At 37.9% G+C, this 15,876-nt stretch overlaps 1 protein-coding gene across 1 annotated transcript; it reads right to left on the bottom strand.

The window, feature by feature from the left end:
• Positions 1-2,484: 2,484 nt before the first annotated feature.
• LOC117982956 (protein krueppel-like) lies at positions 2,485-13,043 on the bottom strand. Its single transcript, XM_034969399.2, has 3 exons — positions 13,021-13,043; positions 12,872-12,918; positions 2,485-3,353 (listed from the first exon to the last, which is right to left on the bottom strand). Exons 1-3 carry the CDS (start codon positions 13,026-13,028, stop codon positions 2,485-2,487), a joined length of 924 nt encoding a protein of 307 aa, XP_034825290.1. The 5' UTR covers positions 13,029-13,043.
• Between the last annotated feature and the right edge of the window lie 2,833 nt (positions 13,044-15,876).

Genomic DNA, 15,876 nt, shown 5'->3' with positions numbered 1-15,876 from the left:
TCTAATTTTTATATTTTCTTCAGAATAGTATTACAAATCACGTCATACATCGCCAGACACTTATTATGGTGGCAACCCCTGCCAGACACCTTTAGAGTTTAATAAATTATTAACATTTAAGGGTGTCCGGCGGGGATTCCCAAGACACTAAGTACTTATCCGCCAATGCATGACGTGATTTCTTATTACTACTCCGAAGACAATATAAAAAAATTAGAATTACTTTGACGTAAGATTTTTGACACCTTTATTGCCTGTTATCTAGAAAACCACCATGATCCAAACAAACATCCAAACATATGTTCCTCCCAGTGTTGAGGACAATACGGAGATAAACTTTCAGCTTTTATAAAATAAGGAAGGTCTGGCACGCGCTGGCTCTCTCTCTATTACATACGACAAGATGCGGCATGGACTTGGACTGTCATCTAAGCGAAATAGGTAGGTACGTACATATAAGTTATTTCGAACTAGTGCAGTGGTAGAATCATTTGACGGTTCTAAAGTTTTTTATTAAAATGTTAGTATTGAATGAAAACTTTTCTATTCTATGCTTTACAAGGGTTTACTCAGAGACTTACTACAGTTTTCAGGTAAAACAGAGCGTGTAGGTATAAATTATGGAATTCTACTGATTATGCACAGCTAGTTGTGCAGGTGCTACCATGGGAGACCGAGAGGAGGGTACAAGTCAAGAAGAGTATGCATATGCTATGAAAACGTACACAGAAAATATTAGTAAGTCACTGTGGCTAATTCCTTTGTATACAATCAATCTCTAAACTAAACTAAAATATCACGTCTAAATCTATTGCTATCCCTTTCATAATGTTGCTTGCGGAAAAGGAAAGCTCTAGATTTAGACCTGTTAATTTAGTTTAGTTTAGAGATTGTGTACTAGAGAATCGGCCCCAATTGATTCAATAAAAATTTAAAGCGTCTATAAGCTGTTGTTAGCTAAATTTCAACACCTTGTTAATGAATTCAGACTCTTTCTGTACCATTTTCTGACCATTGAGAAGTGGCCAATGAGTAAGTAGTGAGCACTCAGAGCATCTGAATTGCACAGGTCAGTAAGGCCGCGCGTTTAGATCTGTAGACCAGCGTCTTCAGGACTTATTAGACATTGACCCAATTCAACGCAAAAGTGTGTTCCAATTCCCATATTCAGATAACCACAAGATTTGGATTTGACTTTAACTGATGTGACGTGAATGTCTAATGACCTGCCTGAAAATAATCCTGGCGACGCCCATGTGTATGTACCTATCTAGTGTGTGATTATAATTGTATGTATGACTTCATTTAGTTAGGTCACAGTTCGAGACAAAAAGTCCACGCAACATCTCAATATAAATATTTACATAGTTTTTAACAATAATCGTTTTCACGACAGCTAAAATAATCTATAAACTCCTACAAACTAACGGATAATTAATAAATAATTTTATAGAGAGCATTATTTACAGAAGCTTGCCGTGCTTGGTCGACTTATCCTTTTTCGTCGCATCTCGCTCGCTCCGAACTGACTTCCATCCATCAGTAATTGCTACTTTTAATACTCCTTTGAGTTCTGATATATAACAGTCCCCTATCGAGACATTATATTGAAGAATAGGCATTATAGTTGTTCAACGGTCTACTTTTTGTAACTAAACAAATAAAATACTTTAAAAATAATAAAATAAGTACTTATACTACAAAAAGTAGAAATTGTAGAAAACGTGATGTATAAAAATAAATCAGGGTAATTGAGAAGTGAGTGTTTGTAAGCAAGGCGCAGTGGATGAGGGCGCAACAGTGACGTCTTTGTTCGCAGCGCGGAGCTACCGACCGAATCAATACATAATAATAATCAGCAATTGTTAACTAGCCATTGTAGCTGAAATAATGAGGCAATGTCGCGGCCTTCTCCGTCTCGAGCGTATTCCGGTTAGCGTTCGCCGAGCGTGAGGGAGGACATCGATTCGAGATCAATAAAATGTTGAACGCGTTTTTCTATCCCAACAAGAACAAAAACATAATAAATCAAGAATATCTTTTGTGCAACATGTTCTTTCTATTTTGCGAAACAAAAGCACAAAAAATGGTCTCGTTTTTGCACTTACTCTGCCTGCGATTATGCAAATGGTACGACAATAAACATCTAAACTGTAACATGGATGAAAGGTGTTTTTTTATGGGGAATATTGCAAATTTGTAATCGTAAAAAGTTATTGTTAAATCTGACTACCTAACGAGACTGCATCGGTAGTCTTACCCAGAAAATTGGCAAAAAAGGTGACCGTTACAGTTTGTTCAAAAAACAAAACTGAATATAAATAACACTACGAAATGGAGCTTTTATGTTACTTACAAATGGAATATTCTAAGAAGAGCGAACGAGGGAGCGTCAAAATATTGCGACTTCAACGCGGCTCTACTTGGGAGGAACTCGTATACCGGCTCAGCGTCGCGAGGCGCTAGGCCCGACGCACGCGTCCACTACGCCGAGTGCATGCGCAGGTCGGTCGGCGAGTCCGGCGTGGCCGGCCTTCGCGGCAGCGACAGGTCTTCGGGTTCTGTCTGCTCGGGCCACTCGTCCCAGCGCCAGTCAGGGGCGACGGCCGCAGGAGGACTGGGCGTGTCCGGCTCGCAGCCGCCGCCCGAGCATCGATGCAGAGCCGCCGCCTGCCGCCGCCTGAACCTGGCGCCGCAGCGGCAGGCGAATGGCGCGTCACCTTCGTGCACTAAAGCGTGAGCTTTCAGCTGGTTTGAGTCGGAGAAGCGGGCAGGGCAGCGTGCACACGCGTACGGACGCTCCCCGGTGTGGACGCGAAGATGTCGCCTTAGATTCGCAACTTGCACAAAGTGACGAGGGCAATGCGGGCAACTGTACGGTTTCTCACCGGTGTGCAGGCGCAAATGTGTCTTTAGGTGGTGATCACGCGTGAAGCGCTTGTGACATTCGCCGCACTCGAATGGCTTTTCGCCGGTGTGGGTCCGCTCATGATTTTGGAGAACGTGTTTGTAGCCAAACGACCTCGAACAAACTTTACACGTGAAGAGTTTATCTCGAGGGGGATCAGCGGCGCCGGGCGATGAGCCGGAGGAGGGCGGCGACGGTGGCGCCGTGGGTAGGGTCTCGTCGAGCTTGGGAGTGCGGCGACGCTTGCGAGCGCGCTCGATCTCGGGAGCGGGCGGCGGCAGCAGCGGCGCGGGCGGCGACGGAGGCCAGGCGGCCAGCAGCGCTCCCGAATACAGCTCCGCCGGCAGCCCTGCCACCAAGGCAGCCGCTCGACTCGCAAGCAGTCGCTCTGCCAACATCGGCAGGGACTCCTCACGCATACTTGACAGCGACCTTACCGATACACCTGCAAGAATACAGTTACATTGATTTAAAAATTGTTATACAACTATGTAGCTAGGGTGGGATTTCTGAAAATCCTTTCTTAGTGTAGATATAGGTACATGCGAAATCTGAAGTTTCTTAACCCAGCAGTTTGAGCTGCACTTTGTAGGATGTACCGAAGTGGTCAGTAAGACAGTTTAAAAAAAACTATCTGACGAAAGCGATTTCGTCACCTTGGACTTAGGTTTTTACAAATCCCGTAGGAACTCTTTAATTCTCCGAGATAAAAAGTCTTCAGGATGAAGCCATTCCTTTACCTAATTTACTAAAGATCAACTCAGCGCTTGAGCCGTGGAAAGGTACTAAGACAGGCAGACACTCACCTACAAACTTTCTCATTTGTAATACATATCTATTATTTCTTATGAATTTGGACAATGTACCTAAGTAGGTCACTAGTTAACATCTATGGCAATATTTGTAAGAGGTTCGCGATGTAAGAGTAAAGTTCATGACTCTATGTTTACCTAGGTATAGGATAACTAAGTAGGTAGTAATATAAGAAGTATGGTAGGTATAAGGTAACTATACATGATATTATATACAGGTAGGTAATCTTACATAGTCGGTTACGATCACTTCCGTCGCGGGTTAAAATTTATCCTAAACTAACAGGCATCCCAATCCTATCGATAGCACACTTATCGGTGAGAGTGACAAAAACCATAGCAAAAAATGTATGTCAGTCGAGGCGGAGGAAACATTTGGTCGCAATCACGCCGCGCCGCCGCCGTGCAGGTCGCTTCCGTCCCGACCTGTTGCGCAAATTGCTGCTGAGGACTTTTATCCTTTTTACAGACTAACATTTGTTCTTTGAAACGAAACAATAATAAACAGTAGGTAATAGAGAGAGAGCCAGCGCGTGCCCTTCGTTATTTTATAAAAGCTGAAAGTTTCTCTGCGTACTGTCCCCAACACAGGGAGGAACGATCAGCGACTATGAAGTTTGGATTATGGTGGCTTTGGGAGACAACAGTTGATAAAGATGTAAAAAATCTTAGGTCAAAGAATAGTATTTTTTTTTCTTAGTATTAGAAACACGTAATGCATTGCCAGACATTTAGTGTCGTGGGCACCCCCGCCAAACAATTTATTAAACTTTAAGGGTGCCTGGCAGTGGCAGGGGGTTGCCACTATACTAAGTGTCTGGCAATGCATGACGTGATTTCTAATACTATTTTAATTTCGAAGAAAATGTTTAAAATTAGACGTAAGATTTTTTAGACCTTCAATTACCTGTTATCTTCCAAAGCCGCCGTGATCTAAATTTCAAAATCACTGATCGTTCTTCTCTGCGTTGAGGATAATACGAAGAAAAACTTTCAGCTTTTATAAAATAATGAAGGGCTGGCACGCGCTGGCTCTTAGTCCATAATTAATAACAGTAAATGAGTTATTGTAGATTGACATTTTCTATTAAGTCAGTGGACAGGCATAGCCGGTAGCGACAATCCAGCTCCGACCACTTACCTCCTGTAATGGAATTAATTATTCTTGAAACGGCAAACTTCGCCCGCGCGCTCCACCCAAATTATATTCAAATATTAATTTCGACGAAGAAAAGCCTTTTTGAGAGCACTTAATTAAAATTAGACAAAATCATAATTGAAAGTTCTCCTTGAGGCGTGAAGAGCCGTTGCGCGGCGAGGAGGGAAGCGCCTTCCTTACAATTATCTACGTAGTCGTGGAATTAATTTCGGACCGGCTTAGAATCCAGTCGCTGAATTTAATTTACGAAGGCAAAACATTTTGTTATGATGAAAGTTTAATTTAATTATACGTATTTTGTTGAGACCTACGCCTGCTAGAGCCAGGTGGGTATCTAAGAGTAGGTATACCTATCAGATCCACAGCCCATTTCATCCATTTAAGTTCGTGCAACGTGGTCTCATAATATTACCTAATCTCTTAGTACTTAGTAGCTTTTCTCGACGACTGTTACCAGGGCCAGCCCAGGGGAGATGCGAACGGTGCAAACACACCGTGCCGCTGAAACCTACTCAAAAATGCGCCCTCTTTGGGCAATATTGCGAACAAAATTTGCGCTCGCTTCGCTTGCGCTTTTACGACTTGCACGTAGATAATATACCTATCTAGATTTAGCATGAGTAGACATAAGTATTCCAGATATTAAGACTACTTACGCTCTTTGCATGACAAAAAAATTAAAGATTGCTTCCGTAATTTGTGCGAAAATGACTTCATCAAGGCGGGGTTTTTACTTTGGTAGAAAAGCTATCAATCGGAAGGTAAATGGTACCTAATACCAAAAACTCTTGATATGTACTAACAGTAATAAATTCAAAAGAAAACAGTTGAACCAAACTAATTTCGGACAATTAAATTTGACTGTAGCGAAACTCTAGATAAAGGTCTGGAAAAATCTATGTACCTATGTAAAATTTTGGAAGTTAGGTTGACAAAAGTTTGAGTCCTCTTAATGTAGGAAGTCTTCTGTATTAAAAATATTACAATAAGTACTTAAATATTCTGTATAAATAAATAGAAACTTATAGAGAGAGAGATAGAAGAAGATAGAGATAGAGAGATTTTCCTTTTGAGGTACGGAACCTTAAAAACAGACTCACGAAGCTAAAATGTGCCGAATTGCACATCGTATACGCAGCAGTCGAACAGCGCCTTTGTGTTTTATCTAATACCTAAGTAGGTACCTACCTACTTAGAAATGCATCTGCCAAATCGATAAAATCATGAAACATCTTAGGCGTCTTCAAAAGTTGTAAAATATTCAGGTAAGGTTGAGTTGCAGGATCTACTTAAAGTTTATGATTGGATAGAGTCTGCACGTACCACCAGCTTATCCCATAACTTTTTAATAACATTCCTCTCGTTGTTTCGCGGATGAACAGCGCGCCCTTGTGTTTAGAATTATAATATCACCTACTAGACTTCTGAGCAAGACACCCTATTAGGCAAATATCTGTTGAATGTATGCATTTGGTGTTACATATTTTGCTAATTTCAACGTAACATAATTTTGATTATCTAGAATCTAAAACATAAGTTAATGGATTTCTCTATTGTGCATATCTACATTGTAAAAAATTATATCGAATCATAATAGGTTAAATTAATGGATATTTACTAATGTTATTGATGTCATTTATATTTAAATCATACTTATACATAGGTATCATCGCTATAATATAATTTTCATAATTAGTAAGATGCCGAAGGCTTTGTATAGCGTTCCAAGAGACCATAAAACATTCCATTACATTAAGCCATGAAGACCAACCTATATGACGTAATGACCAATCCAATTCTATATGACAAACAAAATTACACTGAAGATTTGTTACGTTAAATAAAAAATAATAATATACATATATCATAGCCGTTATTTTATTATAATACTATGAGGTGAGGCCCGCAAGCCGCGACTTTGTCTGCGTGGATTTATGTTTTATTGATTTACCGGGATAAGAACTAACCTACCTATGTATCTACGTTTACGTGCTACAAGATTGTACAGTTGTTGTACAGAGAGACATGCAAAGATATAGACAAATAATAAAATGATTGGCGCTCGCTTCGCTCAGGTTTATTGGTATGAGCTCATGATTATTTATTTTGAATCACATACCTAATATGACAAAAGAAAATCTTTCGGTGAAAATCTATTATATTATAGTAGATACCTTCGCAACTTGGACAGTTGCGATGGTATCTACTATAATATAATATACATATACCTACTTACTACGGTGACTGGCATGCCTTTCGCATATTTTAAGTTAATTTAAGGTTTCATTAGAAACCCTATGGATTACATTGTAACAGATTAGATAATATATAAACGTCTAGTGTACAACAGACTAGTAGAGTCATCGACAGAGGAAATATCATATTCTGTGATTGCTGCTATTCCTACCTAAGTTTTAAGTATAACATTAGTTTGGTTTAATATTTTATGTCTTTCAAAATACTATTTACATATTTACATAGATTTTTTTATATCTAAATTAAAATACATTACAAAACAATTTTAAAAACATATCAAAAATCAAAATCAAAATCAAAATCATATCAAAAACAGTCGCTTCAGTACTGAGTTAACATACATATCACCAATTTCGTCACTGGCAGTAAGCGAGACCGTGGCCGAATGGTCAAGGCATCGGGCGCGAACCCAGAAGATGCAGGTTCGATTCGTGCCGGTCACGCAATTTTTGATATGTATTTAAAATTATTTAGTAATTTCCTTGAAGTGTAGGTAAACACTAAAAAATTATAAAAAAATAAAATACATTAGTATGGATTTTAACATTTAACATGAAAATGATAAAAAAAAAGATTCCGACGAATTGAGAACCTCCTCCTTTTTTTGAAGTCGGTTAAAAATAATGTATAAAATTTTTTTACAAAAAAAATAAAAACCGACTTCGTTACACAAACACTAAAAATTGAAAAATAATTTAATTTATTACCGATTATATTATGTATACAAGAGTTAATATAGTTCCATAATAATACTTTTTGGTGCCGGTGCCAATTAGCTTTAGCTGCGCGAATCGTCTAGACTTCATATTTTTATGGGACTCCACAATGGCACCTCATTGGCACCGACCCCAAAAAATATTATTATGGAACTATATTAACTCTTGTATACATAATATAATCGGTAATAAATTAAATTATTTTTCAATTTTTAGTGTTTGTGTAACGAAGTCGGTTTTTATTTTTTTTGTAAAAAAATTTTATTTCACAATTTTTAGTGGCCCCATGGAATTATGCTATGACTGGTTAAAAATCTACTGTTTACTAAGCTATTACACTGATCGCGAGCAATTTACTCTTATCCGTTGAGGAGTTCCAGTATCTATCTTCGAAGATGTTCATCAGATCTTCACCAAATTGAAATGGGACCAACTTTGAAGTATACCCTTTCAAACAAAAAAAGAATTTTCAAAATCGGTCCAGGCGTTTTCGAGTAATCGGGGAACATACATTACAAAAAAAAAAAAAGATTCAGACGAATTGAGAACCTCCTCCTTTTTTTGAAGTCGGTTAAAAACGTGAACTTATGATTGTAAACACGACGCAGTAGTGAATAGCCTCCATCGCTTTATTATTTAGGGACAGTCTCCGTCGGGTGAAAAAGTATGCGATAAATTTGAACATTACCTTACGGCGCACCCTTCCGCACCGCTTTTTATGTGCTAAAGAGTTGTAATTATCCCCTCTTTATACGCCATAAATATTTGTCAATAACCCATAGTCAATACGCTTTATGGACTCAACCGCGGCAACCACTCCATAACTCATGTTTTGCGCAAGGGTTCTCTGATAAATACCTCAAATGTTTTTTTGTAAGGAAGTTTATACCCATTACCAACATCAAAGTATCTTAACTTCTTAGGACCTATTTAAAGCACTAACCACTTATCATTTTATTTAAATTTTAGCTACTTATGTATAAATTTAATTCGACGCCTCGAATTATTTATGTATATATTATATTATTATACTTTTTTCTAATATTTAAACACATAACGTGTACCTACTTATTTAGAAAACATAATACTTATGTTGATATGAGTAGGTAGGTAACTATAGGTCTATTTTTATACAAACCTAAATATTTATCCGATTAAGTCCGTTCCCCAACTATAGGTGGACTCCGTGTGTGCACATAATGCCACCAACAGAAGTCGCTGGAGGGAGATCGCACGAACAGCAGTGAAGAATTCATAGCCACGACCACTGTCAAGATCGAACGATTGAGAAGAAGAAATATTTTATGGATATACCTAGGTAGTAATATAAATAAATATTTCATAAATTCGATTTAAATTGAGTTTTTATCCATTCCACATGGTAGATTAAAGTAGAGTATAGTTATGGTGGTCAAATAGAGTACAATTTAACTTTTTGTAATATAGGTAGGTATAGGTCCGACATGCACGCACACTTACGCAATGACCATGTAAACGACTTTACAGCAAGTAAAGTTCACTAGCCTTCGTGAATTGCAAGAACTGTTACATCCATTAAATGATCGAATGATGATCCATTAAGTGATTTGAATTATTTTACCCCCTTAGCGGTTACTCAAGTGTAGTCCACTCGGCCGAAGTCGCGGGCATAAGCTAGTTTTACATAAGCATGTGTACAATTTGTCTTTTGCTTTGGCTGTTTTTGCACAATTTAGGATAGAACATGAAACGTCTTGATTAGGGTAAATACTAAATCCATTAACCCAATTTTGTAAAGGTAGCTTAATAGGATTTAGACCACACTTATGTAAGTGAACACCGAAACGAACAGATTACGAGTTGGTATGGTTTCAGCCTTTTAGGGTTGAGTGAAAACCCGTGCACACCACCCGAAACTTGTTTGGCTTCCCCTAAATTAAGAGTGTCTACCTTAAATTACCTAAGGGCCATAGCAGACGCGATGCTTTTTTTTTTGGTGCATCGCGTTTTGTCGACTTTCTGCGTTCGATCGCTGTAATAGGCAAAATCGCGTTTCTCAGCGATTGTTTCGATGCTGTATCGCATTTTCAGGATTGTCTACATTCGATCGCTGTATTACAATCATATTCATACTATTATTATAAATACGATAGTGTGTCTATCTGTCTGTCTTTTGGCTAGCTTTTCATGGCCTATCAATTGCACCGATTTTGTCCAAATTTGGTACAAAGATAGCTTGCATCCTGGGGAAGGACCTAGGATGCATTTTATACCGGAAAATAAAAGAGTTTCCATAGAATTTTTAAGAACCTAAATCCACACAGACGAATTTATGGGCATCATCTAGTAATTAATAAAATTGATCGCTGGAGTGTGACGAGAGAGGCGTTCAATCGCGGTATCGAGCTTCTGAAAAGCAATTAAGTACCTATGTAAATGCCCATCGTTGATGCCAAAAGCATCGTGTCTACTGTGGCCCTAATAGGTACCTTAGGTGCTGTTAGGATAACAGAAATCAGACTAGGTAGGTGTGTATTAAAGCGTTGCCAGAAGTCCCGATTGGTCGGGACGTCCCGATTTTTATATCAAAATTAAATGTCCCGCAAGGGACAGGCTCAGTCCCGCTTTTCGGGGATAACTCGAACGCGTGCGTGCAGGCGTGCTGTCTGTAAACATTTGTGTCCTGTAAAGAGTTATTCATCTTTATTAAAGAGAAAAAGGAAACTTTAAAGGAGTTAAATCTTCACAAAAATATCAAGAATAAGTAATTCTTCTAAATAATAATTCGCTTATGCAAGTTGCAATTTGTAACACTCACTCCACAGACTATTGTTTGAAAAGACATTTTTTCGAATGTGTAAACCTTTTTTGATTTTGATTTCTGTTTTTTTTATTCAGAAGACGAACAAGACTCGACTATTGAATGATATTAATGTAAATCTGATTTAAAAGTATTATTTCTATGGCTATTTTTGCTATCTATTGTCACGTAAACGTCATTTGAATTCAATTAAAAACATAAATATTTAAAAACTACTGCTTATATTATACGTTTTTTTACCATGTCCCGCTTTTGGCGAAAGAATCCCTTTCTTTCACTCAAAAGTTCCAAAATCCCGACTTGGCTAAAAATATCTGACAACGCTACAATGTCTAGACGTGAACATAAAGGTGGAATTCAAATATGTAGGTATATGTAATTGAATTTAAAAGTGGTGATGGCCTAGTGGTTAAAACTATTCGGGGGGAGGGTCCAGGGTTTGAGCATGCACTTTTAACTTTTCGTAATTATTTGCATTGATAATCAATTAAATATCATTTGCTTTAACGGTGAAGGAAACTATCGCGAGGAAACCTGCATGCCTGAGTGTTTTCTGTAGCTAAAATGTTCTCAAAGGTATGTAAAATCTACCAAATCCCACTTACCCAGCGTGGTAGAGTATGGCCTAAACCCTTCGCATTCTCAAAGCTGAGTTTTGAGTGCTCAATAGCGGGCAACGATGGGTTTGAGATGATGAAATTTGAATTTACGTTACTTTGGAGTTTTATGGTTGGTTGAGTTTGTTTATGAAACGACTAGCTGATGCCCACGACTTCGTTCGCGTGGAATTAAGTTTTTAAAAATCCCGTGGGAACTCTTTGATTTTCCAGGATGAAAAAAGTAGCCCATGTCACTCTCCAGGTCTTTATCTATACCCATGCAAAAAATCACGTCAATCCGTTGTACCGTTGCGACGTGATTGAAGGACAAACCAATAAACCAACAAACCAATAAACCAACAAACCAATAAACCAACAAACAAACACACTTTCGCATTTATAATAAGGGTACTGATTCTTTTGAATTATTTTCTTATAAATACTTAGTATACCTAGGTATTAGATATAGGTAGGTAACGGAGTACCTAAGGCGTATAATATTGGCGAGTTGCTGTCTTGGTAACAAAAACAGCACGTAGGTACCCTGTCTATTACCTACATTATTTAAGTAGAACTAGCTTATGCTCGCGACTTCGTCGGCATGGACTAAACCAATTTCTATTTTACCAAAAATTATTTCTTACCTACGGCATAATAGCTACCATGCCAAACAGCACGATCCGTCCAGCAGTTTGAGCAGTGCGTTGATAGATCAGTCGATCAGTCAGTCAGTCAGCTTTTCATTGTACTTAGGTACCTATATACCTACCTATTTAAGAAAGAAGAAAGTCTTCTTTCTTTCATTATATGTTATATATACTTACTATATTATATGTTACACATACTATATTTAAACAACAAATACTGAAAACAACAATTGATAAAATAGTTTGTAAGCTGTGACCAAAACAAAGGAACATTTTTTTGTTTTTGTTTCACGGTTTATTTATTTTATATAAATTTAAACACACGGTTTATTTTACCTAGAGAGCATCGCAAAATCTAAGTTTTCTAGGTTTGAGCTGTACTTGGATAGCATATTATAATTGTACAGAAAAAATAAGTTTGTACAGAAAACGTTTAATTACGGTCTACGGGTAATGTGGTAATAGGTTGGTTATTAACGTGATTTACTTTAGACATTAGTGCTATTATGAGCCCTAATTAATAACAATTAACATGTAAATCCATTTAAATATTAAGCATAAAATAATAATAGTAATTTAAATTTATGTGTACTCACAACGTCCATTTCTATGTGATTCAGTTCATGATGATAATAACATAATATGATTTTTTATCCATACAAATATAATTTATGTAAGCAACTTCTATACTGCATAATTTAACAATTTAATTTAAACAAACCCGAATAATAAAACATTCGTAGCAAGGCGCTACACACGTGTGTATGTTTTGGTAGCGTCTCGTAGCACGACGCGAGGCGCTCGCTACGGACTACGGTTCACTGAATCTGCAAAGCTCTCGAATGCAAATAAACCATGTGTGCCGCGCTCGCCCAATCGCCGCGCCCGCCACACGCATGCCGCGAACCGCTAACTTTGAAACTACTCATATGCTCTTAAACTTTAAGTACACTGAAAATAGTTTTTGTACAAACCTCTGGAGTTTTGGCTCGACTGAAACGATAAGGCCATCTCACACCAACTTCACGAATGCATTTATTTTCACCATATGAAATAAAGTCCGAAGTTATGTGTTCACAGTCTTTTTAATCGGTATGGAACAATAGTTGCGATAATTCGTTACATTGACATGTGGCCGCCGTTACGGAGTCGCGATTGATAGTGAAGGTTGCGCGATACGATCGCGCTCAGTGGAACCTACCACAACACTGGCGATGGCGCGGCGCTGTCCAGCCGCCCCTCGGCATAAACACACCCCCACGCCCCTCCCGTGCGACCGCGACCCCCTCGCTGGTCCCCGCACCCCGCACCCCCGATGCACTCCACGTGCACGCACTGCATTCACTTTTTATGGCCGCTACTACATTATGTTCCTCTCCTACTAGTTTTTTAGCCCCTGTAACGAGCATCACATAAGCACTTTTTTATGTTTACGACCAGCTCCCGTGCGGGGCGGGCGGTGCTTTCTTTTCTTTCACTATAAATTTGAGAGAAACTACAGATTCACTGTGACTAAGATAATTTTATTACAAGACATTTATCGTCATAAAATAAAACAATAGGTATAGTCCGTAAAAAATGACTCCTCACGCGCCATTTTAACTCTATGGGTCAACTGTCATGTCAAAAGTACGGTTCACCAATAAGGATTAAAATCGTACTTTTGACATGAAATTTGGCACAAAAAGTTAAAATGGCGCGTGAGAAGTTAAATTTTACGTGTTATAAGTAGGTAGGTACCTATATTTTATACACTAGCTCACCCCTCTCGGCTTCGCTTGGGTGCAATTTCTGAAAAAAAAAGTAGGGGTTATTAAGTATAGCAACTTTGACTCAAGTCAATAAATGGATGGGTTATAGACTTTGGAGTGTTGGAGGCGAATTTGGCGTCGTCAGTCCCGGCTAATATCACTAACATCAAAATAATCATAGTAAATCTTGGTAGGTAAGTGAAAATAGTAGGACAGGTCAGTCCAGTTAGGTTTAATAGCTAACGGTCAAGAGCCTGATTATCTACTTACTCCTAAATGCTAAATTTACAGAAATCGTCTAGTACCTAATACCTAGGTAGTAAGTACCTACTTAGTTTTATTATAGGAATAGATTGAATGATATTCTAGACAAATCTATTCATTCATTCATCCATGCATTCGTTGTGTTAGATACAAATTACAATAATATCAAAGCCTAATTATTTTATAAATATAATCAGTGGTCAGTTTCCATATTATCAGTAGGTACCCAACCCGTATTGTAAATGCGATTATTATAAATGCGAAAGTATGTTTGTTTGTTGGTTTATTGGTTTGTTGGTTTGTACTTCAATCACGTCGCAACGGAGCAACGGATCGATGTTATTTTTTGCACGGGTATATTGTTTAAGACCTGAAGAGTGGCATAGGCTACTTTTTTTTCCGTAAAATCAAGGAGTTCCCGAGGGATTTTTAAAAACCTAAATCCACTCGTACGAAGTCGCGGGCATCTGCTAGTAACAAATAAGTAAGTAACCTACTTACATATTTGTACTACCTTCATTTTAATAACGTAAAAAACAACATTCTACATTTAGTTAATGATTCAAACCGGATTATATTATAGTGCTTCATCAATTAAATATTTCTTAACAAAGCTCTTACTGGTTCATTATTTTCTAAAAACTGCTTTAATAAGTGTAATTTAATAACCCGTCAAAAGGAATTATAACTATTCATAATTACGTAGATGCCATTACTAGGTACCTACCTAAATATTATAATTCACACATTTAAAAGAAAATAAAGCATTGAGCAATTATACTTACCAAATCTACCGTTAATGTTAATTGTTTTTGGACTGTAGAGTGTACGTAAAGTATTGACCACCTGTGTGCACTAACCTTCATTGGGTCTACCCTGGTAGTGGCATGCATGTCATCTATATAGGTATACCCAATTATAAAATTCAAAATCCTGACTGACTGACTGATTTGACTTATAGGTATATCAACGCACAGTCTAAACATGACAGAGACATGGTATTTGGAGGGTGTGTTCTTTGTAAAGAGTAGGTATCCAATAAGAAAGGATTTTGTAAAATTCCACCCCTAAGTAGGTAAAATGGGGGTTTGAAATTTATGTACCTAGTGCACGCGGACGAAGTCGCGAGCTTAAGCTAGTTGAAACATAAATGCACTGCTTTGTTGTAATAGGTTTACGCTCATTTTTTATAACGCTAATAAATTAGTAACCTACCTAAGCAAAGCCTACCTGACTTCAAACCCTACTCTCGCTCGCTCAATCTTGCTACTGGATTTTGAACGTTTTATGAAATTCTGTTTTGGCGGTCATATTATAGGTAAGGTACCTACGCGCAAAAACCATGAAAATGAAACGCACTAAATTTAAACTTCATTTTCCAACTTCAAGGCGTAAAACGGAACCGATAATAGGTAGTAAACATAAAAAATATTTAAGATTTTTGTTTTTATACATTTTTCTTTTCTTTCTCTTGCATTTTTATAGCTAGGACATATTTTAGGTAATCGACAAAATTTGTTTCATAGCTAGACTTTGCTACAAAGTCTAATTATGCAGGTAAGTACATACCTAATATACCTAATGAAATTTCTCAATCCCTTATATATTTTAGCCAAAGGTATGGGTGCTGTGATCATATCCGCAGCAAGGAGCTGCGGATATGATCACAGCACATAGTACCTACTTACGCAAGTGCAACTTAGGTAGTTACAAATGCCAAGTAGCTTGCTAAGAACACATTAGACCTACGTACCGTCATATTGTAACGCTGCGGCCTGCGTATATTTAGCGTACCTACGCAGCATGCATTGCGTTTATACGCACCAAAGGACCCCTACCTTAATCAGTACCCTTATTATAAATGCGAAAGTGGTGTTTGTTTGTTGGTTTATTGGTTTGTTGGTTTGTCCTTCAATCACGTCGCAACGGTGCAACGGATTGACGTGATTTTTTGCATAGGTATA

Source organism: Maniola hyperantus, chromosome 6 (assembly GCF_902806685.2).
Source record: "Maniola hyperantus chromosome 6, iAphHyp1.2, whole genome shotgun sequence".
NCBI lineage: Eukaryota > Metazoa > Arthropoda > Insecta > Lepidoptera > Nymphalidae > Maniola > Maniola hyperantus.
This window is presented reverse-complemented; position numbering and strand designations above follow the sequence as displayed.

Coding starts and splice junctions, on each gene's coding strand:
- LOC117982956 (XM_034969399.2), bottom strand. Junction 3,354..12,871: donor GTCGAGCCAAAACTCCAGAG/GTTTGTACAAAA, acceptor GTATTCTTGCAG/GTGTATCGGTAAGGTCGCTG.